General features: G+C 34.4%; 1 protein-coding gene across 3 annotated transcripts in view; it reads left to right on the forward strand.

The window, feature by feature from the left end:
• The window catches only part of Ccdc171 (coiled-coil domain containing 171), a 378,035-nt gene that overhangs the window by 300,448 nt on the left and 51,669 nt on the right, over window positions 1-25,918 (forward strand). For all 3 annotated transcript variants that reach the window (XM_078047666.1, XM_078047667.1, XM_078047665.1), the window contains one exon: window positions 16,723-16,875. In XM_078047666.1, the coding sequence (XP_077903792.1) occupies window positions 16,723-16,875 (153 nt within the window). The remainder of the gene's footprint in view (window positions 1-16,722; window positions 16,876-25,918) is intronic.

Raw genomic sequence — 25,918 nt, forward strand, 5'->3', positions numbered from 1 at the left:
AACTGGTACCAAGAAGTAAGGTTTTTGCTGTGATTGAACTGACCATATAGTTCAGAAGCTTTTGGAGCTGATTTACAGGAGAAATTTGGAAAAGTTTGGAGATGCAACCTAGAGAAGCCTAGAATTTTGTAAGTGACGCCTAATGGGGTTATTCTGGTAAGAGCACAGAAGACCAGAATGTGGACCATAAAGACTGCTCATGAAGTAAGAAGAAAAATGAGGACTCTGTTGTTAATTGGACTAGGTCATTTATATTACATTCTGGCAAAGAACTTGTCTGTTTTGTCCATGTTCTGAGATTTTGTATGAGGCTGAATTTAAAAGTGATGGACTGATTAATTTGGTGGAGGAAATTTCAAGGCAGCACAGCATTCAATGGCATAGATTTTCCTCACAGTTTTCAAACAGATTTACTGTGAGAAAGTAGAAGGATTTAAAAAACTTGGCAGTTTGACTAGAAAAGTTTGTAAAATTGGGGCCAAAAAAGGTGTGGCTGCTGAAGAGATTACAGTCACTAAAGAGTTGTTAGGCAGGATGCACAGAAACAGAAACAATAGGAAAGATGGCTTATGGGCATCTCAGGAATTTGCAAGACCATACCTGTCCATTGCAAGGTCAAGGGTATAAGGGAAAATTTCTTTGAGAAGAAATCCTGGGACCATCCTTCTTGCACAGGGGGCCTAGGAAGTTAATTCGCCATACTCATCTGCCCAAGCACTCAGAGACCACTACAGCTATAATCCCAGGAGGTCTAGCTATTGTGTAAGCTGGCAGACCTTGGCATCATCCTCTTGGTGCTCGATCTGTGAGAATTCAGGGTGCTGGAGTTAAGGGGTAATAGAAACTTCTATTGAGATTTCAGAGGGAGGCCTGGGAGGCCAGGAAAAATATAGCAAGGTTGGAATCCCTGAGAATGCTCCTGAGAGGGCAATACACAAAGCTGTGAAGGTGAAGTAAAAGCTGTAATGGAGACCCCAAGAATTAATTGATGCTAGTAACATGGACTGTCAACCAAGGAAAGCTGATGGCTGCAGAGGTAGCCACACTGAAAGAGAGCCCATGAGGGCTGCAGCCAACAAGCCCAAAGGGATGGGACAGCCCAAGCTCTTTGGAAAGAACATCTCACCACTATATACACTGGATCCTGGACATATAGCTATATGACCTGATGTCTGCCTGGCTGGGTTTCAGTCTTGTGTTGATACCATCCATCATTTCTATGTCGCTTTTCCTCCCTTTTGGAATGGGAATGTTCCCTTTTGGAATACTCCATGCCATTGTATATTAAATATATATAACTTGCTTTTGATTTTTGTAGTGGCTTACAGCCAAGGTTTTGCCTTGAGTCTCAGATGAGACTTTAGAATTGGACTTTGGGCAATGCTGAAACTCTTAAGATTATGGGAACTCTTTGAAATGCACTAAATGAATTTTCCATTGTGGGATGGGCTTGTGCTTTTGGGGACCAGGATGGAATGCTATGGTTTGGATTTGAGGTATCTCCCAAAAGTTCTTGTGTTTATGCAGAAATATTTAGAGGATATTTAGAGGAGAAATGTTTGGATTATGAGAGCTGGAATTAAATCAGTCTGTCCTAGTTTGAATGGATTAACTGGGTGATAACTGTAGGCAGATAGGGTATGGGTAGGAGGTAGGTCACTTAGGGTATGTCCTGGGAGGTTTCAGTTTTCCTGTGGCCCCTATTTTCTTTTGCTTCTTGGCCTCTGTAAATGCAACAGAAACCCTCAGCCATGCCCTGACCCCATGGCATTCTGCTCACCTCAGGCCCAGAGCAGGGTACTCAGCCAGTCATTGGCTAACCCTCTGAAACCATTAGCCAAAATCAGCGTTTCCTCCTCTTGATTGTTCTTGTCAGGTATTTTGGTCAAAATATTTAAAAGCTGACTAATATATATACCAGTCTGAATTACCAAAGCATAAAACTTAAAACTTCAGTCTTGCTAAATGAGGGTTTTTAAGAACAATTATTATAATAAAGTTAATAAATTATTGTCTGATACCAAATTTTATGCATGCATACATATAAATATATCACTGCTACTATAAAATGTATGGTACATATAACAACATACACTATAAGCCTTTCATTATACTAAATACTTTTAAATTCTAAATCAACTTTCTTAATCTGAAATATAAGATTGTACTAGATTAATTAATTTATTTTCAAAGGAAAAGTTAAAAAACTTGTTGTTTTCTTAATAATTTCCTTTAAAAATGCATTTCTCTTAACAGTACCTTATTTTTAAGCTCCAAGGACTAACCAATGCTAGCCATAAAATACTTCAATTTTAGAAAAGAGGAATTGCATATAAGCAAAGCTGGGACAACTTTTGGAACCTACTCACTATGTCCTCTATTCTCTGTCTTTACAAGTTCATTCGGTCCCCATGATCAGGATGTTTGGGTGTATGAGACAGTTCCTCAGGTCCAAAAAGTTCTTCATGAGGTGACCTGGGAGACTTTGTAGAATAGCTGACCCCTTGTTGTATTTCAGGTTCCAGGTTATTTTAGACATATGTTCTAAAGAACTTGTTCCTTTTTAAATTTTTTTCCTGATTACTAGAGTATACTCAGAGAGAGAGAGAGAGAGAGAGAGAGAGAGAGAGAGAGAGAGAGAGAGAGAAAGAGAAAGAAAGTAAGTTAAGAACTTTTAAAGGAATGCTACTTAAGTTTTAAAATTAGATTTGAAGCCAGGCTCAATTATGGCACATGCCTATAATCCTAGCAGGTTGGGAGGATGAGGCAGGACAATTACGAATTTAAAGCCAACCTCAGCAATTGAATTATTTAGTGAGATCCTGTCTCTAAATAAAATATAAAAAGGGGGGCTGAGGTTGTGGCTCAGTGGTAGAGTGCTCGCCTAGCATGCACGAGGCACTGGGTTCGGTCCTAAGCACCACATAAATGTAAAATTAAGATATTGTGTCCATCTAAAACTAATAAATAAATATTTAAAAAATATATAAAAAGGGCTGAGCGGGGTGTTGGAGTCATGGCTCAGTGGTAGAGCGCTTGCCTAGCATGCATGAGGCACTGGGTTTGATCCTAAGCACCACATAAACAAACTAAATAGACAAAATAAAGGTATATATATTTAACAACAACAACAAAAAGGGGGCTGGGATGTGGCTCAGTGGTTAAGTGGCGTGGGTTCAATCCTCAGTACCTGCACCCCCAAAAAATTGAATTTGATTTTGACATCCTGACTTAATTTTTTTGATGGTAATAATTAGCCAATTAATTTGAAACAATACACATTTCTTTGTATATGTTGTTTTCTAGCTCCTTTGAAACTAGCAGAATATCACACCAGAAATTTATACAATGAACTAAACAATTAGTAGAATCATTTTGCTTGTTATATGGATTTACATGTACTCCAGTGAAACAGGACCTTGTAAACACGAATATATACACCAACAAACTTCAAATTATAAAATTTTGTTGCAATGCAGGCGTTGTTTTTTATCATTCAGGCCCACAGTCCCACACCTGAAATTTCAAATACTTTAAAAACTGATGAAGTGGAGGCTGAATCAGACCTGCTCCCATTTTGTGGCAAAACCTGAGAAGAACTTACTACAGAAGGCTCTTTAAAGTCTCAGTTTATCCCCCTCAATGTAATTATTCAAACGGTTTGCTGTAGAATGTTTTTGATTAGACTGTGCTGCTTATTTTCTGATTTATTTAATATATGAAATATTCCCCATATTTCCAAACTGAAAAGCCCTGAACTGTGAATCACATCTGATTCCAAGGATTTCAGATAAGGGATTGTGGGAAACGAACTAGCATTTTAAAACAGATTTCACACAAATGACACATACTATTATTTCAATGTAAGCTTTTTTTGTTTGTTTTTGAGTTAGAATATTGGTAAGGTTCTTCTTGACTACTTAAGCTCTATGATATTGCAAATAAATTATGGTCTCAATTAGGTTTCATGGCAGTCATTATTTATTCCTTCATAACATATGGAAAATAAATTAGTTGCTTTAGTTGAATATCAGAAAGCACCTTGGAACTGATTTGTCTTTGAGATGGCAAAATAAAAAAAGCAAAAACAAAAACAAAAACAAAAATGGCTATACATTAAATATGAAAAATTCTTTGTAGATCAACTATACCTCAGTAAAGCTATTTCAAAAACCAAAATGGTATCAATATTGTTTCAGGGTAATATGGTTGAACATACTTTAATAAATTTTGCTGTAGAGTAGGAATTATCAAGATTATTGAAGCAGATGACCAACTTGACTGAAACATGCAGATTCCCAAGCCACTTGCTCTATTATATAAAAATCACAATGGAACAAGTGATAAAATGATGGGTTCTTAATAAAGACATAAAGTATTTCCTGTTTCTTTACCAATTTGATTTTCTTTCAGGATTTTTAAACTTGTTTACATTAGATTTAAATAAAGCACAAACAAATGCATCAAATTCTTATAGAATTCCAGCTAAAAGTCCTTTAGCACTTTTATCTAAATTAATGTAAAGAAACCAATTATGCAAGTATTTTGCTGCAATTCCTAAGTAAAGTTAACGGTTTGATGTAAAAGAAGAAAGGTGAAGGAGTCAACGTGTTTGTATGCATGAATTTATTTACTGTGTCAGTAGCTTAGATTAAATGCATTTTATGAAAAGTTTGTTTTTAAATAATAGACTGAGCAGTTTTTCTTTGATAGTGAACTAGCTCTTGACTCCTCATAAACTCTTTATTTCTATAATATTTCTCTTTGCATTAACACTAGATTTATTTACTGAACCTCTAAAAGGTCAAAATTAGAATCTGTCTTTAGTATGCTATCAAATTTGACAAAAGCAGTTGGATCTTTGTAGGTTGATTATGAAAGAGACACCTGGGAAGTACTGGTTATCACTTCGTTCAGTCCACAAAAGGTATAAATCAGAAAGAGATTGCAGGGATTTAAAGTGTCCTTTATTAAGCCCCAGATGTCTGTTAAAGGGGTTAAATAGGCACTCTAAAAATAGTCTATTACTGAAATTGAAAGTCCCCTAGCTCTAAAATGACGAACCATAGCAATACTATCTGTTCTTAATTTAATCAAGCTGAACAAGTATGAATGGAACTCCTTCTCTAGCTCTGTGTGAATATATGATGGACTGGGATGACAGAGGATGAATGAGCATTCAGGGAGGAGGAATTTAAAAAAAAAAGAAAAAGAAAAAGAAAACCTCAGTGTTAATATTCCTACAACAGGAGGAACAAAACAGGCTCCACCATTCTGTGAGCCTTTGGAAGTGAAAGATTGGGAAAGGGCCTGAATATATCAAAACCTTGTTTCACATCCTCCTCTGCCAAAAACTGTTTCTTTTCTAAATAACTGGCATTTGACCTTTTTTGAGGACATATTCTACTATTGGTGATTTATCCACCCACTTTAAATATGAAAATTTAACATGTATTATTTCCCCAGATTAAAAAATGTAAACCAGAAGTTGCCATTCCTCTTTTCAGTTACAGCTATGTGACTTTTCATTACCTTTAAAATAAGTCCCAAACTTTTCATGTTGGTCTTGGCCTCTTTATGACCTGGGTCTTGCCACACTCTAGCTTCATTTCCTAACCTTCTCTATCTGCTCCCTGAGTGAAGTGACACTAATTTTGGCTGTAACTTGAACATAGGAAGCATAGTTCCATTTCAGAGGCTCTGTGCTCACTGGTCCCTTTACTTGGTAAGCCTTTGCCCCAGTCTTCCTGAGGCTCCATTCTTCCAGTTGGGCATGTCTTTGCTTCGCCGTCACCTCATAGAAGCCTTCGCTCATCACTTGGTAAAACAGCTTCCTTTCTCCCTTCGTGTTCTGTAGCCCTAACTCTGCCTTACTTTCCTTCACACATATAACATGATATATTTGCTATTAATCTATTCTTCCCTAGGATGTGAGATCCAGGAGGTCAGGGCTTTGTCTTCCTTATCATTGTATTCTCAGAACCTAGAACATAATAGGTAATCAATAATTTTGGTTGAATAAATTAATGAATAAACTGAGGTTTTTCTCTCTGCTGCTGCCCTTTAGAAAGGCATGCTGAGGAAAAGTAAGGGGTTTAGAACCAGATGGATCCCTGATTTCTAGCACTTATTAGCAGTGTGTCCTTAAGAGAGTTATTTATGGATTCTGAGCCTTAGTTCCTAAATATTTCCTACTTTTTAAAGATTGTATGAAGATAAGAGATTATTCATGCTGTTGGAGAAGACCAAAATGTGCTCAGATTTGCACATACTTTATTTAGTGTAAACAGAGATTTTCCTTTGAGTAATGTCTATAGATTGCTTAATAAGAGAACAAAGTAACAGATCTCCAAGGAGTCTACTCTTAGGTATCAAAAGTTCACATGAATTTTTGAACATAAAACATATCAGTGTTATGATTTTGATATTTGGACAGAGACAGCTTGAATTCCAGCTAATGCCATTAAAATTAAATAAATTCATCTGGTATACTCATACCATATAGTATGTCTTATCTCTGTGTCAGTAGAATCCAAAGCAGCTCTAATAATCTTCTTCATTGTAAAACTTGTAATGGTTTCAAAGCATAGCAGGTGCTCAAGAAATTGTAGCCATAATAATGTATTTTTATTGTAATGGAGAGCTTAAGTAACAAAATCATGCTTCTTTACTGTTTCCTGTGGTCCACAATTAATGCTGTTATTCAGTGACTACACTAATCTTATTTTATCAGGTCCTATTTTGCAACAAATCCAGTGGCAATTCTATAATTTATATAACAAGCATCTTGTAGACGTCTTAAGTTTTTAGGTCCCTAAAGCAAGGCAATTTATTATTATTGTTGTTGCTGCTTCTGTTATTGATCTACCATTATCCTAGAGAATCTCATTGCTCTTTGAATTTTTCTCAGAATTACTCTTGCTTTTTATGATTTTTGTGTCCATGTACAATGGTTTCCAATAGGAAATTTTATTTTTTTCCTAGTCTCCAATTATTCTCTTGATCCATTTTCCATACTTTTGCAGGGAACCAACATGTTATTTCTTTCTATATGTCATCCCTTTGGTCTTTTGTTATGATAACCTGCAGCATAATAGGAGCAGTAATTATCATCAATCTAATAGCTGCACTTAACCTTAAAATTGGCTTTGATTCAATTGTGGTAGGAAGTAACATATTTGAAAAAGAGTTGGTCTTATTTTTGGCACATTTAAGTTGTATATGCCATGGTTGAGTGGAGGCCAGAAAAAAAAGTTTAGAGTCTAAATAAGATAAAAAGAAAGCATCATTTTAAAAAAGTCTATTGAAAAGTATTCTGCAACTCTGCTGAATATGGTTTCCCACGAGGCTCCTTCTCATACCTGAAAAGCTACTATATTTACATCCTTCAAAGATGGTGCCAGTAAAAATTTTGAGTGATGGGATAAGTCAAGTCTGGGGCCATTTCAAATGCCAAAAAGGGGAGAATGAACTTGGTTTCTCTTTTTTCTTATATAAAATAACACCAACAAAAACATAGCTAACTCCATGCAACTTTGCATCAGGTCAGCTTACTATTTTCTTTTCAGTTTTGCTTCACTAAGGAGACTGTACATTTGCAACAATGTTTTCTTTTCTAATAATCTTAAACATACTCCCCTTATTGTCCCCATCACCACTAAAAAAGCCTTTCAGTATAGTGTACACTGTCTTAATTATCTAGTTGCACATAGTTTTTAAAACATAATTTATATAGGAGTACAGACTTACATGGACCGAAGTGGCCAGGGAGTAAAATTTTAGAACGTGTACCTTAAAACAAACCCTAGTACATTTAGCACTCAAAATGGGCTATCTAGGGATGAAAAATATTCTGTAGATAGAAAATCCCTCAGTTTACCAAAATCCTAGTTTCTGTATGAAAAGAAGGTCATTTTCCTTTTGGTAATTTTCCAGGTATGGAAAGATAAAAGACTTTCCTAGTCTTAATAGGTAAAATGGAAATGGAATATAACTTCTCTAAACCACATTCCAGCTATATGTATATGTATCCAACATGCACAAACTCATTAAAAATAAGGATTTATGAGTTATATAGGTGAGCTAATCCTGCCTGGCCATGATCTGGCATATCACTGTCTTTGTTTTTGTTGTATTGTCCTTTACTGATGATACTAGGTCCTGATAGGCTATGAGGGATGCACAACATGTTATCAGTTTACATGTATAAGTCAATCAAACATACTTGACCTTCTTTTTCTTTCCTTTAAAATAGTCTTCCATTGTGTGGATAACATGATTTGCTATGATTTCTAAACTTAATATTTTCCTATTAAACAAATCCAACAGTCTTCTTTTATTTTTATTTATTTTTTTATTGATTTAAAAAATGACAAGAGAAATGCATTACAATTCTTATTACACATATATATCACAATTTTCTTCTCTGTATATAAAGTATGTTGACACCCAATTCATGTCTTCATGCATGTACTTTGGATAATGATGTCTATCACATTCCACCATCCTTGCTAATCCCCTGCCCCCTTTCCTTCCCTCCCACCTGTCTTCCCTATCTAGAATTTATCTATTCCTCTTATGCTCCTCTTAACCACCCCACTAAGTGTCAGCCTCCTTATATCAGAGAAAACATTCGGTTTGTTTTTTGGGGACTGGCTAACTTCACTTAGCATTATCTTCTCCAACGTCATCCATTTACCTGCAAATGCCATGATTTTATTCTCTTTTATTGCTGAGTAAAATTCATTGTGTTTATATGTCACATTTTTTTTATCCATTTATACACTGAAGGGCATCTAGGTTGGCTCCACAATTTAGCTATTGTGAATTGTGTTGCTATAAACATTGATGTGGCTATGTCTCTGAAGTATGCTGTTTTTAAGTCCTTTGGGTATAGTCTGAGGAGAGGGATAGCTGGGTCAAATGGTAGTTCTATTCCCAGAATTCCAAGGAATCTCCATACTGCTTTCCATAAATGTCTTAAGTCATAGTATTTGCCCAGATTGAACCAGGAAGATATACACAATTTAAACAAACCAATATCAAGTGATGAAATAGAAGACGCCATCAGAAGCTTACCAACCAAGAAAAGCCCAGGACCATACACAGCCGAGTTCTACAAGACCTTTAAAGATGAATACCAATGCTCCTCATTTATTTCAGGAAATAGAAAAAGAGGCAGCACTTCCAAACTCATTCTATGAGGTCATTGTCATTCTGATCCCAAAATCAGGCAAAGACACATCAAAGAAAGAAAACTTCAGACCAATATCTCTAATGAACATAGATGTAAAAATTCTCAATAAAATTCTGGCAAATCAAATACAAAAACATATCAAAAAGATTGTGCACCATGGTCAAATAGGATTCATCCCAGGGATGCAAGGTTGGTTCAACATACGGAAATCAATAATGTAATTCATCACATCAATAGACTGAAAGATAAGAATCATATGATCATCTCAATAGACACAGAAAAAGCATTTGACAAAATACAGCACCCCTTTATGTTCAAAACACTAGAAAAACTAGGGATAACAGGAACATATCTCAACATCGTAAAGGCTCTCTACCCTAAGCCTCAGGTCAACATCATTCTAAATGGAGAAAAATTGAAGGCATTCCCTCTAAAACCTGGAACAAGACAGGTATGCCCTATTTCACCACTTCTATGCAACATAGTTCTTGATACACTGGCTAGAACAATTAGACGAAAGAAATTAAAGGGATATGTATAGGAAAAGAAGAACTTAAATTAGCACTATTTGCCAACAGTCTTCTTTTAAATTATATTTATTTTTTCCTTGAATCAAAAGATGTTTGGGGGAAGGGTAGAAATTATGTAGTGTATTTGGATAGAATAGTGATTCATTTGTTCATTGCAAATGTTTATTGAACAACCTTCTGCAGAATGATGTTCCTAGGGAAATATCATCTAAAGTTCTTTTATTTGAAATATTTGTTTTGTTACTTAAAAAAATTTGGCAACCTAAGAGTCAATGTAGTGTAATTGTTATTAGTGTGTTTGAAATTTGAAAATCCTGGTTTCATAGCAAAATGTAAGAGAATTTACTTTGTGTCTTTTTCAATCAATAAAGGAGAGAAGGTGGGTTCAATTGATATTATGCTAATGTTGTGGTACATTATCTGCACAACTTTATGAAAACTTGGAAAGCCTAGATTAATGTTGTTTAGTTCACTGAGAAGACCTGTACAGCATGGCTCCAAACAAACAAAAAACACTAACTGATCTAAACCAAACCAAAAAACTTGCAACACAAGAATGAGCATAGGTTTTGGAGTTTAACAGAGACGGATTTGAGTTCCATTTCCAGTTTTTATGAGCTGGGTGACCGTGGACAAGGTACTTGGCATCACTAAACCTTAGATTCTTATTTTGCTAAGATATAGATGATAATATTAGTCTTAGAATTGTTGGGAGAATTAGAAAAATATGAAAAATTATGCAAATAATGTGGTATCTGGCACACAGTAACTTGTTAGAACTGGGGTCCAGGCAAATCCTGTGGAATGGGAACTATAGTAGTAGCTAGAATATCTTTGAGAAGCGATTTGGTGAAGCTTAGATTCCCACTAATTCTAACTCATTGGTGATTTCTGGTGGCAGAGTGTGGGATTCATCTCCCTCCTCTATCTACTTTGGGAGAGGTAAGAGTTTGACTTTGAGAGTTGAGCTGGGTGCATATACCTCTCAGATAACATTGATACCTTTGAGGCTGTGCTGCAGTCTCAGTAGCTGATGTTGCTGGATTGTTTGTTGCAGTGAGAAATACAGACAGGTGTCTGATCAATGTGACTGTTGAATGTGATAAGCAAGATGCTAGGTGGTTTTATTCAAGGATCTGTAAAAGGGAGTCTTAAGGAATTATGGAGAGGAGACTAGTTAGTCTAGTCAGGCCTTTGCAAGATAACTAGGTACTATTAAAATTTTTTTAAAAAAATGTTTTATACTTTTCTTGCTTGTTTCCAAAATGTATGTATTCTGTAAATTTGTACATATTTTCCATTTTTAGTTAAATGTTGGAGTACTATACACATACTTTTATTTTTTTACATTTTGATTTTGAAATTATATATTCACAGGAAGTTGTAAAGGTAGTACCAAGAAGTTCCTGTGTACCTTTCATCCAATTTCCCCCAGTGTTACATCTTACAGAACTTTAGGAAAATATCAAGGCTGGATAACTGACATGGGAACAATGTTTGTATATACTTCTATGATAATTTATCATATGTTGGAACCACCATAATCACGGTATAGAACCTCTCTCCAGCTCCTGGAAACCACTGAATATTTTTTATCTCTATAATTGTGCCATGTATATGAATGCAACCATATGGAATGTGACCCATTTGATCTAACTGATCTAAACCAAACCTTTTTAAATACTTTGTTTTATTTTTTTTAGTTGTAGTTGGATATAATACCTTTATTTTACTTTTATGTGGTGCTGAGGATTGAGCCCAGCACCACATACATACTAGGTGAGTGCTCTACCACTGAGCTACAACCCCAAATGTAATGTTCAATTATCAGTGAGAATTTTTGATGCAGCAAAATGCTCTTCATTAGACCCTAAACAATTTGTTTTTTTCCTGAAGGGACTTATTTACTATGTACACAGAGTATTATATTTAAAATACTTTGTACTATATCCAATAATCATACCCTTCAAAATCATTGAATCTTTCTTCTATGAGTTGAAATACTAATTTTCCTAATTTGGTGTTATTATTGCAACTAACATTTACCTGAGTGTTTACTATGCACTATGTAGTTCAAGGTCTTTTTATATATTAATCTAATTTCTATAAAATCTTTTTGTGTGTGTATGTTGCTGGGGATTGAACACAGGCCTTGTGCATGCAAAGCAAGCACTCTACCAACTGAGCTATATCCCTAGCCCCTCTATAAAATCTTTATAAATAGGAACTAATATCTCCATTTAATGGAAATTTATTGTTTTACATATTGACTATATTTGGCATATCTGTTTTACTCAATGTTTTCATAGGTTACATAACAATGAAGTTATGTCTATAATTTATAAGTTAAAGTGAAAATTCAGAGGTTTTGCTTCTCAGTTATTTATTCAACAATGTTGGTCAAAGATTTAATATTTTGGCATCTAGATATTATATTTTTTATTAATTTTTCCTCTTAACATCAGGTTCTCAATGATCTTATTTCCCCTGATGTTCGGTTTTGAAGTCAGTCTAAATTGCATCATGATGCATGCATAATAAGTTGGGTAAATAATGTTCTAGTTATCAAGTGACTTTCACTTGTTTACATCTCAGAATTTTTAAAAATTTAAAAGCACATATATTTTTTCTTAAAATACATAGGACTGGAATTTTATGTGTTTGGATTCTCTCATAAATATTATGGATTCTCTCTGAAGCCTGCTCTTGTCCAGAAACTCTCTCTTGTTCTGTTTCTCATATAACTAGATCTCATTGCAGGGCATAATCAAAATCCCTAGGGACATGGATGACACTGGATAAGTTCTCAAGTTCTGGGTATGCTATACACAATCTCATACTCTTCTGTAGTCATTTCCTGATGTAAAACATGATGTATTTACATGGAGCAGGATAGATTGTGAAGAATTAGACTTTTGGGGATTGATACAACAGTCATTAGATGCTTACTCCTCTTCCTCACATCCCTTCACTTGATTCAGATTGTTATTTCCATATCTTCTATCAACTTAGTACTTTTCTTTGGTATTAAAGTGTTGAATTTTTCACCATCATTCTTTTTTTTTTTAAAGAGAGAGTGAGAGAGGATAGAGAGAGAGAGAGAGAGAGAATTTTTAATATTTATTTTTTAGTTCTCGGCAGACACAACATCTTTGTTGGTATATGGTGCTGAGGATCGAACCCAGGCCGCACGCATGCCAGGCGAGCGCGCTACCGCTTGAGCCACATCCCCAGCCCATCATTCTTTAGTTCATAGTTTGAATCACTTTTTAATACTGGAAGTTAGTATTCTTAATTCCTCAAAGATCAGTGATCCTACATACTGCCAGTTTTGAAGGAGGTTTTAGTGCTAGAAAAATGTAGTGTGTTTTTACACATTAGTACTGTTATGGTTTAGATGTGAGATAACCCCAAAAGCTCACGTGTGAAACAGTGCAAGGGGTATGAGAGCCTTAAACCAATCAATGTGTTTATCCTATGATAGGGATTAACTGAGTGGTGACTCTAGGTAGGTAGGGTGTGGCTAGAGAAGGTAGGTCCCTGGAGGGGTGTGTACCTTTAGGGTATATATTTTGTCCTATTTGAGCAGAACTCACTCTCTGCTCCCTGATGTCATGTTGCCAGCTGCTTTCCTGTGCCACACTCTTCTGCTGTGGTGTTCTGCCTACCCTAAGCCCTGAGGAATGATTTGGCCTTCTATGGACTGAGACCTCTGAAACTGTGAGCCCCCAAATAAACTTTTCCTCTACTAATTATTCTTTGTCAGGTATTTTAGTTGCTGTGGCAAAAAAGGTGACTAAAGAAGTACCATGAAATACACTTTTTGGAGTGGTTACTAGACTTGGCTGTTTTGAGAAAATATTTTACAATACACATTATATAAAATTGCTTTCATCTTTCAAATGAAATACTACTTTAAAAGATTTTAGATGTTTAAGGTTCTATATCTTAAGCAAATAACTAAACAATATTAGAATTTTGTTATTAAAAGTAGAACAAGAAAGGAGCCAAAATAATTACCACTATTGTTCTGCCCACCAAATGGCATTTCTGAGGTTCTTTCTTTTTTTTTTTTTTAGATTAATGAACCTTTATTTTATTCATTTACTTATATGTGGAGCTGAGAATTGAACCCCGTGCCTCACACATGCTAGTAGGCAAGCGCTGTACCACTGAACCACAGCCTCAGCCCCTGATGTTATTTCTTAAAAAACTATTTCTTGAAAGAGTTCTGAAGGAATATTGTATTATTTTTTTCCTTTTATAATATCATGTACATAAGAATTCAGGAGATGTGTTCCTATAAACTTAGGAAATGGATAACTTTTAAAATATTACACTGTTTTAAACTAAAATATTAAATGCCAATTCTCACATCACTTAAAGTGAAATAGTGATCCAGAGCTTATCACTGATAGGAGGGTACTTCCTGATTTTCATTCAACAAGCATTTATGCATGCTTTCAGCCACTTATAGATATTATGTACTTATGCAGCAAGAGCATACATAATATGAGAATCACCTATCATAGATTGTCTTATTAAGATTTTACTGGAGAATTAAAAAATATAATAATAATGCAATAAAATGCAATAATCACTTTTATAGGGCTTTCTTGGATGCGATATAATTGAAGGGTTAAAAGAAAGTATGTGTGTGTATATATATGTATGTGTATATATATATATATATATGTGTGTGTGTGTGTGTATATATATATGTATGTATTTATATTTATTTTGAATCCTGACCAACATGTAACTAATTGTGATCTTGGATAATCTCCTTTGTTTTACACTGAGAAACTAGGTTAAATATCTACTCTAATTACTGGACTGCAGTTATAGTTCATTTGAATCTAACAAACATTGACTATTTTAATTATTTGAGCCTTACAAGAGTTTTGGAAATTGGTAAGAAAATGACCTTTCTTTCTATTTTATATGTTGAGGGAGGAGGCTCAGAGGCTCAGAGAGATTGTTTGGCAACACAGACCTATGAATGTAGCAGAGTGAAGACCAGAAAATTAAAAAAAAATCAGGCTTGTATTCCTGATCCAGTATCTCAATAGAGAAGATAGATGAATTTGTAAGAATGGAGAGAGAGATGATGTAGGAAGAAGCAGATGTATTGGATAGTTTTTGATTTTTACATACTTTTGAGACCCAAGGAAATACTTTGTTAATATTAGCTATAAACCTAACCTTGAAGTGATTCTAAGTAGAGTAGATTAGGACATGTGAGATGCCCTAAGCATGAGGTCGTATTGTGCTATTTAGTGTTGGGCAGTAGATTCACATTCGTGGACTTTTATGCCCATAGTCTGCTTTTCTTTCAGTTTGAACAAAGTTACAGTTAATAATTTATTCATTATATTGAGCATTAAGATTATGTTTTCCCAGATACATTCATCCTTTTCCACAGGTATTTTAGGCCAATATGTGGCTTGCAGTTTTTCATCTTTTCTAACTTTTCATTCATTCATTCGTTCTTCAAAACATTCATCAATCTAGGCATTTAATCAAACAAGCACTCACTGTCAGCCACTCTCATCCCTGAGGATATAGACATGTGTAGTCACAGTATACGACCTTAAGGAGCTCTTCAGCCTGGTAAAGAAGTTTGCATGAGTTTGCATGTAAACTAATACATTTCTGCCAGAGCAATAAATGCAATTGTAAAAGCAAGCATGAAGGACCCACAGAGAACCTGAAGAGAAATTAACTCCGCTTATTGGGGGGCTCTGAAGAGGGTTCTTGAAAGAGATGGTGTCTTGAGCTGGAATTTTTAAGGCAAATAGGAATTTATTAGGTAAAAAGGTCTGAATTTTTAAAAAACTATTATCTGCAAGTAGTTAGCCTACTTTTGTTTCTCAGACATTTTATATACTATTTCTATTTGTTCACCTGCATTCAAAATTGCTCAATATCTAGTTTGTCAAAACTTTCCCAATTCAAATCTTCAGATTGAAAGTAATTTGAAAATTCTGTTGTAAAAATTGTGATAGGAGTAGGAACATATTTTTATTATAAATAATATCACTTTGAAATTGTCTTTGAAATGTTTGACATTATTTTGATATATAAGGTATTTTGAAATACGTTTTTAAAAAAGCATAATAGGCGCTGGGGATGTGGCTCAAGCGGTAGCGCGCTCGCCTGGCATGCGTGCGGCCCGGGTTCGATCCTCAGCACCACATACCAACAAAGATGTTGTGTCCGCCGAGAACTAAAAAAAATAAAATAAAAAAATATTTTAAAAAATTTTCTCTCTCTCTCTTTCCCTCTCTCCTCTCTCACTCTCAAAAAAATAAAAATAAAAAAGCATAATAGTATTGGACTTAAAAAATTATTGCAGGTTGCTTTAGAAGGATGATACAGAGGTTCACCAATAGGGGAAATAATAAGTTACCAGCATTTGCTTACATATTTATTTTATTGTATATAGCATAATATGAAGATATTTCTGTGTTCTATGAGTGAATATAATTATGCCTTTCCTTCAATATAGGAGTCACATTATTTACTTTTTAAAAAGTCATATTATTCTAGTTCTTTTTGTTCAAAATTTTTATTTTGTAGGTGTATTGAAAGTTTTACTAACTCAGCTCATTTTGAAATGTCTTGTTTGTATATCCATGTACTGTGTCTTTTTTAAGATTGAAATTTAGGTCAAATTACAAGTGAATTTAACTTTACTACAGAAAATAAGTGTGCCACCTTTTAAAACTGCATTCTAAATTTTAAGTACAATAGATCAAAGTACATCTTATTTAAATAAATACTCTGGAATGAAGTCTCAATTATTTTCTCCCAAACTTTCTTAAATAGTCACTGTTTTCAACTTAAAATGTGAGGTTTAGCTTTTATTATTTTCAAGAAAGATGAAAAGTTGTTTATTTTAAAATTTTAATGATTTTTCTTTCAAATTATGGAAATTATCCTTTGGGGACAGCTTTATTTGAATTATATGTGACATTATTTTTATTTCTTAAGGCTATGATTAAAAGTTTCATGGATGTCTACCAGCTTGCAAGCTCTAGAATCATTACATTAGAGAAGGAAATGACATCTCATCGAAGTCACATTGCAACCTTGAAATCAGAGCTTCACACAGCTTGTTTACGTGAAAATGAAAATTTACAAACAGTAAGTTCTTGTATAACAATATTTTTCTCTTCTTTGGATATTGGATCACATTTGCATTTATCTTTTTATTGCTTAGAAGATCACTTGCCAATATGTATAATTTAGGTTAAATGATTGATCAAGCAACATAAAATTAGTGTAGAGAAAAATTTGAGGGAAGAAAAGCAATTAATTTTCCCATTGTATCGTGTTTAAAGATATGCATATTGTTATCAATGCTAAAACACTACATCAAGATTCTTTTGTGTTTGCCAGTACAGCTGACAGTTGGATTTGGCAGTATGCATAGTTAAAGCATGCAACTGTCTGAAGATTCAGTGTGTCCCATTAAGACAGAATATTATTAATTATGCGTATAACCAAAATGGTAATTAGAACATGTGATTATTCTCTGTAGAAAACTAGACTTATCCATAATACATGCCTAGCTAAAGATGCATCTTGTGATTCATCTATATGATTAAAATTCAGTTTCAGTACTCATTTTATGTCTTAAAATTTTAGTCCATGATGAAATTTGGACTCATTTAAGATTAAAAAAAATTTCTACATTTGAAATACGTGTTTGGGGAGTTTTTAAAAAATGAATACATTTGTAACATAAAGGAATGAAATAAACATTTAAACTTTTTTTCTCAAAAGGCAGACATGTCAACCGTGAGATTCAGAGGGTTACCAATAATTAGAATGTCTCTTTTCCTTTTTAGGTTTGATTATAGTGGCTCAGGGTGACTTGCAAGAAAAACCGTTATCATTTTGCCATTTAACTGTTGACCTATTTCAAATGGTAACATTCAAGAGAATAGGGTTGACCTCGCTAATTCCAAATAGATGTATAGCTTTGGTTTGGTTCTTCACCTACAGCAAGTCTTAACTCAAATGTCAGCATCACAAGGAAGCCTTTGTGATCAGGAATTTTAAAATCTCAGCCACGAGCCCTCCTCTCAATTACCTCACAAACTCTCTGTCTCTGTCTCTCCTTTTTCCCTGGGATGCCCATCTACCCTCCATATTTTATTTATTTGCTTATTATCTGTTTGTTTCCTATCCTCAATAGAAAACCAGATAAGTTCCATAAAGACAAGTAGTCTTGGGTGTTTTCTTCACTGGTGTGAAGGTGTATCAGTGCCAAAAGCAATCTGGCCCATATTTCAACATATATTTAAACACATATTTATTTAATTAAAAATACTAATAATTTTCTAATAAGTGTAAAAAAAGACAGTTACTTGGGACCTGAGATGTGTGTTCCACTTTTAAATAACTTTATTAATTTCCCACTGAGAGATCAGTAAATTTGAAGTCCACCAAGAAAAATTAAAATAATAAAGAAGCTAAAAAACTTGAGTGTTTGAATTTATTCTAGCTTCTCTCTGAAATATTGCACATTTATTTCTGCTATTTCTCTGGTCCCATTGGTTAACATTATGTTCTACTGTTTAGATTTTGTCAGCTTTGTTGAGTTGTACTATTGTTCATTGCTGGTTACTATTATTCATATAAAAATTACTTGTATTTCAAGAAAGGCAAAACTTGACAGAAATTATTTCTCCATCAGTTTAAATTTTCTTTACCTATAATTATGCTACTGTAGTCATGAAAAAGTGTTTAATATACCTCACTATCATAACAAAATTCTACTTTTCAATCATTTTTCCATTCTGAATAAGTCTGTAGGATTTGCTCATTATCTTATTTGTAAGAGGTTGTCCGTCCTGGCAGTTATTCTCAAGAGAGGCCACCTGTGATGTGAAAAAAATCCCCCCAGGAGGTTCTAAGGTATCCTCCTAGGAGAACGCTGCCCAGTCTACAGGATGTATGCTCTCTTGTCTCCTCCCTTAGCTGAGAATCACTATTTCCAAAGTAATAATAAATTTGTATGATAATTTTTATTTTTCAAGACATTTGTATATGTATTTTCTGACTTGAATGTCTTAAGAACTCTCTAAGGAAGAAGATCAGGCCTTGCTCTGAATTTCATAGATGAGAGGCAGTATTGTTTGTGTAAGAGCCTGGGCTGTGGGGTTGCATCCACTAGGAATACTCTCACGCAAAAACCATTGAAAACTAACATGACTTTAAAAAGTGGAGAATTTTTTTTCTCACATAGCAAGAAGTCTAGAAGTTGTAGGTGGCTGTTTTCATTAGTTTAGTGGCTCCATTTTTTAATGTAATTTCTCTGCCACTCCAGCTCTAGGTTTTTAGTAAAATTCAAATCAGAATAATGGAATGGTATAGCAATATATGATACATAAATACTTTCAGCATATTCATATATCTGCCTTTTAAAAACATATACTTTACCTTTTAAAAATAATTTTTTCATGTATTTAAAGATTTATCTACTTATAAAGGAGAGAAGAACTTCTAAGGAAGCTCCAAGTATATTTCTATTTATGTTCTATTAGTTTCAAAAAGATCATGTGGTTACCTGTAGCTATAAAGAATCAAGGGACAGGAAGTTAGGAAGGAGTGAATATTAGGTTAACTCACTTATAGCATGTGCTATACAAGTTACATAGGTTTGAATTCAGATTTCAGTTCTGTCAGTTGCTAACTACGTGGCCTAGATTCTCAGGATTTTCATCTGTAAAATGGGCACAGTGATACTGCTACCTAACAGAGATGTTGGGAGAACTAATGAAAAATGTTGAAGTGCTTAGAACTTTCACCTTGCTTTTAGTGAGTAGTCCAAGAAAAAAAAAGCCAACTCTTGTTTTAATCACCATTATCATTCTAGAAAGTAATTTTTTGCACCATCACCCTGGGAAAAGATTATTTATAAGCTAATACTTTCCGTGGCAAGCTTTGTTGTTTTGTTCTGCTTTCTCCTGTAGCCTTCAGCTTGTAACTCCTCTACTTGGTTACATCAGTATATTCCAATGACTGAACTACCTGCTCTTTTTTTAAAAAAAAAAATTGTTCTAATTAGTTATACCTGACAGAAGAATGCATTTTGACACATTGTACACAAATGGAGCACAACTTCTCATTGCTCTGGTTTTACCTGATGAAGAGGCACACTGGATGTGCAATCATGCATGTATATAGGGTAATAATGTCTGTCTCAATTTACCACTCATCCCACCCCATACCCCACCCTTCCCCTCACTCTTCTCTGCCCAATCCAAAGTTCCTTCATTCTTCCCTAACCTCTACCACCACCCGCATTATAGATCAGCATCTGCTTATCAGAGAAAACATTCGGCCTTTGGTTTTTGAGGTTTGGCTTATTTCACTTAGCTAAATAGTCTCCCACTCAATCCATTTACTTGCAAATGCCTCTCTTTTAATGCTGAGTAATATTCCATTGTGTATATATACCACAGTTTCTTTATCCATTCATCTATTGAAGGGCATCTAGGTTGCTTCCACAGTTTAGCTATTGGGCCTATTTTTATGTGGCCCATTTTCTTCTGCTTTTATTAACATGTTATTAAAAAGTACTTGCTGCTTCTATATGCTTGCCTTACATTTACTCCTGTGCATTACTTCCATATGGTCTTTGAGTCTATCTTTTTGCTGAAATTATTTTCTCAAAGGTTACCAAAATTTTATGCTTGCTCTATGCATTAGTTTCTTCTCATCCCTTTCAACCCTCTGCAACATAGGAAGCTTTTAGCTTCATCCTCTTTAAATACTTATCTCTTTTGTTTCATTTGTTATCTACTTGACCTTTTTTGACTCCCAGACTTCTGCTGACTTGTACACTGTCTTCTTTGTGTTTGGTTTAATTCTTTATCCATTAATTCAGAATTTATTGAGCATCTACTCTATGGTGGTCACAAGTCTAGTCTAGGGGACAGCATGTGAACCAAAACAGAAAATCTTTGTTCTCGTTCAGGTTACTTAAAATAAAGTAGTGGAAGTAATAATTTTTTATATAATCACACTAATTAATCTATAATCACTAACCAAGATCATGTATTGAAAAGAAAGAGCTTAGATGGATAAGGTTGTTTTTGTTTTTATGTTTTTAAATGAAGGAGCTAACATATGAGTAAAAACCTTTTTAGGGCCAGTGATGCTTGGGCTAATATCTGAAAATTAGGTAAGAATTAGGCAAGAGTGGAAGAGAATAGGATCCAGGTGAGAGAAGTGACAACATCTACAAAGACTGTGGTGGAAAGAAGAAACCAAGAAAGACTAGTGTGGCTGGAAGAAAGATAACAAAGGCTAGAGAGGCTTGCAAAAAGAATGGTGTGTAGCAAAAGAAAGAGACCAGATTGTTTCTTTGTCCTGTGAACAGGGGAAAAGTCATTGAAAAATTTTAAAGGAGTAATGTGGTCAGCTTTGGATTTTAATATGAAGAATACTTTGGCAGCAGTGTGGTGAACCACTTAGATGTTGAAGAACAAGGGAAAAGGTGTGTCAGTGACAGTTCCTAGGGTTTTGCTTTTTAAAATTGATTAGTGATTGCATTTACTGAGAAAGAGACAGATCAGGAGGGGATATTGATGAAAGTAGTTTAAGAATGTTGAATTTGAGGCATGTATGAAACATGAAGCTGGAGATACAGAATCCAAGGCGAAGGCATGAAGTATAAATTTTAAGTCATCCTCATAGAGAAAGGACTTGAAACTGTTAGTGAGAGTGAGCTACAGATGAAGAGTTTATAGGGTAAGAAGAGAAAACAACCTGACCGCAAAGCTTGAAAAATTCCAACATATAATGCTAAATAAAAGAGGATAAGACAGCAGTGAGAGAAATGGCATAGAGTAAGAGGAAAACCAAAAGCATGCTATCATAAGAATAAAGTATTTCAAGAAAAATTACAAGTTAGTAGTGTTGGATGTTCTGAAGGACAAGTGAAATGAAGATTGAAAATGGCCTTCATATTTAATGTATAGAGGCCATTTGTGACCTTAGCAAAAGCTTTTTCAACAAGATGTTGATAAATAAGTGGAAATTCACCAAGGGGGGGAAATGCATTTAAATTACTTATGTAAAGTGTGAAACATAGAAGGTGGGATGGTCCAAGGATTCAGGCAGTTCTGTTTTGAGATGGGAATGAATTGAATGTGTTTTCATTATCTTCTGAACCCAAAATGTTCAGGTCTCCAGGTCTGGCCTGAACACTGTTCAGTATGTTGTCCATTTTTTATAATTGTGGTTGTTACCACCTTTTATATTCCAGCCTTCTTTGTTTGCCTACTGTAGCTCTTTTCATTCTTTTAACCCATATTTTACATTTACAGTAGTTTTCTTCCAGAAAGATACAGTTTTGTTTTGTTTTATCCATTTAGACTATTCATGGCTTTTAATTTGGTGATTAGACCATTTACATTTTGTCAATTACCAATAAACTTGGAGTTTTGACTATCATTTTGTTCTATGTTCCTTCTTTCTGTTTTTGTGTTCTATTTCCTCTTTCTTTTTGATGATTTGGACTTTTAATATTTTAATTTATCTATTGGCTCTTTTATATATCTTTTTGCATTATTATTTTAGTGCCTACTATACACAGCCTACTTAGAGTTAGTATTTTATCCATTCAAGAAAAGTGTAAAGAGTGTAGGTTCATTCATTCTCCTCCCATTATTTCATAATTGTCATAAATGTTACATATTCATACATTGAAAATATCATTGGGTGATTTTTCTGGTTCAACAAGTATGCATATTTTAACTTATGAAGACTAGTATTTTTAAGCATATTGGTTCATTTTAGTTATACATGACAAAAAATTCACTCTGACATAATTACAAAAGCATGTAATATAATTTGTTCTTATTCTCCCTCCAGTATTTCCCTTTTCTCTCCTCTGTTCCTTCCCCCTCTTCCCTTCCTTCTACCCTACTGATCTTTCTGATATTTACTTAAGAGGTTTTTTTTTTTAAATTTAGTGTCTTATAGATGTGCATAATGATGAGATTCATGTGGTATATTTATATATGTACATAAGGAAGTTAGGTCAGTTCATTTCACTGTCTTTCCCATCCTGTCCCGCCTCCCTTCATTTTTTTCCCCTTTGTTTACTGTACTGATCTTTCTTCTATTCTGTTTTTTATCTCCCCCACCCTGCTGCTTATTTTGGATTAGCTTCTGCATATCAAAAAAAATTGACCTTTGATTTTTTTGAGACTGGCTGATTTCACTTAGCATGATATTTCTCCAGTTCCATCCACTTATCAGCAAATGCTAAAAAGTTATCTTCTTTATGGCTAAATAATACTGGTATATGTACATATACCACACTTTCTTTACACGTCAATCTGTTAAAGGGCACCTAGTTTGGCTCCATAGCTTAGCTATTTTGAATTTTGCTGCTATAAACATTGATGTGGCTGTATCACTGTAGTGTCCTAATTTTAAATCCATTGGATATATATATATATATATATATATATATATATATATATATATATATATACACTGAGGAGTGGGATAGTGGGGTCATATGGTCGTTCCAATTCCTAGTTTTTTCAAGAATCTCCAAAATTTGCAGTCCCAAGCAACAATGTATAAGTGTACCCTTACATCAATTTGTAGTCCCACTAGCAATGTATGAGTGTACCCTTTTCCTCACATCCTCACCAAAAGATATAATTATTTGTAGCCTTAATAATTACCATTCCAAGTAGAGCAAGATGGAATCTCAGTGTAGTTTTAATTTGCATTTCTCTAAGCGCTAAAGATGTTGAAAATGTTTTTTGTATATTTGGTGAGCATGTGTATTTTTGTTTTTTGAGAGGTGTCTGTTTAGTTCCTTTGCCCATATATTGATTGGGTTAACTGTTTTTTGTTTGTTTGTTTGTTTGTTTGTTTGTTTTTTGTGTTAAGTATTTTCAGTTCTTTGTATACCCTGGATATTAATGCCCTGTCTGAGGAGCAGGTGTCAAAAATTTTCTCCCATTCTGTTGGCTCACTCTTCATACTCTTGATTGTTTCCTTTGCTGGGAAGAATCTTATTAATCTGATGCCATCCCATTTATTTTTGATTTTATTTCTTGGGCTTTAAGAGTCTTGTTAAAGAAGTCAGTTCCTGAGCTGACATCTTGGGAGTGTTGGGCCTCCGTTTTCTTCTAGCAGGTGCAGGGTTGCTAGTCTAATTCCTAGGTCTTTGATTTACTTTGAGTTAAGGTTTTGCAGGGTGAGAGGGATTTAATTTTATTCTACTACATTTGGATTTCCAGTTTTCCCAGCATCATTTGTTAAAAGAGCTCTCTTTTCTCCAAAATGTTTTTGGTGCCTTTGTAGTATGAGATAACTATATTTATGTGGATTTGTCTTTGTCTCTTCTATTCTATTGGTCTTCATGCCTGTTTTTGTGCCAGTACCATGCTGTTTGTTACTATAGCTCTGTAGTATGACTTGAGGTCCAGTATTATGATGCCTCCTGCTTTGCTTTTATTGCTAGTGATTGTTTTGACTATTCTGGGTCTCTTGTTTTTCCAACTGAATTTCATGACTGCTTTTACTAGTTCTGTGGAGAACATCATTGGAATTTTGATGTGAATTGCACTGAATCTGTATGGTGTTTTTGATAGTTTGGCTATTTTGACAATATTAATTCTGCCTATTCAAGAACATGGAGGTCTTCCCATCTTCTAAAGTCTTCAAGTCTTCTTCAATTTCATTCTTTAGTGTTCTATAGTTTTCATTGTAGAGATCCTTCACCTTTTTTGTTATATTTATTCCTAAGTTTTTCCTTTCCTTTTCTTTTTTTTTTGAGATTATTGTCAATGGAATACTTTTCCTAATTTCTTTTTCAACAGATTTATTATTAGAGTATAGGAATGTGATTACTTTATGGGCATTGATTTTTGAATCCTGCTACTTTGCTGAATTCATTCACGAGCTCTAGAAATCTTCTGGTAGAGTTTTTTGTGGCTTCTGAATATAGGATCATGTTGTTGGTAGACAGAAATAATTTGAGCTCTTCTTTTCCTATTCATATCCCTTTAGTTTCCTTCTCTTGCCTGATTTCTTTGGCTAGAGTTTCAGGGACTATGTTTAAGAAGAGTCGCATCCTTATCTTGTGTCTGTTTTTAGAGGAAATGCTTTCAGTTTTTCTCCATTCACAATAAGTTTGGACTTAGGTTTGTGGTATATAGCTCTTACGATATTGAGGTATGTTCCTCTATCCCTCGTTTTTCTAGTGTTTTAAACATGAAAAGTTGCTGTACTTTGTCAAATGTTTTTTCCTGCATCAGTTACATAATCATGTAATTATTGTCTTTATTTATGTGGTGAATTACATTTATTGATTTCTGTATATTGAAAGAACCTCACATCCCCCACAGTGAAACCCACTTGATCATTGTGCACTGTATTTTTGTATGTGATTTTCCAATATTTAATTAAGAAATTTTGCATCTATGTTCATCAAGGATATTGGCCTGAAGCTTTCTTTTCTTGATGTGTCTTTATCTGGTTTTGGTATCAGGGTTATATGGCTTCCTAAAATGAGTTTGGCAGAGTTCCTTTTCTATTTCATGGAATAATTTGAGGAGGATTGGTATTAGATTTTCTTTAAAGGTCTGGTAGAACTCAGCTGAGAATTCATCCAGTCCTGGGCTTCTCTTTGTTAGAAGGCCTTTGATAGTTCTATCATTCACTTCTCTAGTTTTTTACTCCTTTCTAGTTCTGCCCACTTTCCTATACTTCTCAGAGTCCGCAGGTAGTTCCTTTTTTGCATTTCCCCAAGAGATTTGGGTTATAATCAGTGGGAGAAAGAGGCTCTAGGGGGCTTATTCTGCCTCGGTGGATAGCATGGTATATACTAGGAGTGTCATTAACTTCTCAATTAGGTCATAATTAGCATGCTAGATCCTAACTCCTTTGTATTCTTGAGTAATATTTTGACCTCATTGAGTTGCTTTTTCTTACCTAGTATTTGTTAATACTAATATCTACTGATATTTTGGGCATCAGATATGCTTAGTTAGTGCTTTGTACCACCATGTCTGAAAAGAACTGAATGTATGTTAGCTTCCTTTCTGTTGCAATTCTTATTGCATGGGCTATTTTTTTTTTTACCTATATTTAACAATTTAGAAATAGTTAGAACTTTGTGACGCATAAGGATTAAGATGAATAA

The sequence above is a fragment of the Ictidomys tridecemlineatus genome, chromosome 4, assembly GCF_052094955.1.
Source record: "Ictidomys tridecemlineatus isolate mIctTri1 chromosome 4, mIctTri1.hap1, whole genome shotgun sequence".
Classification (NCBI taxonomy): domain Eukaryota; kingdom Metazoa; phylum Chordata; class Mammalia; order Rodentia; family Sciuridae; genus Ictidomys; species Ictidomys tridecemlineatus.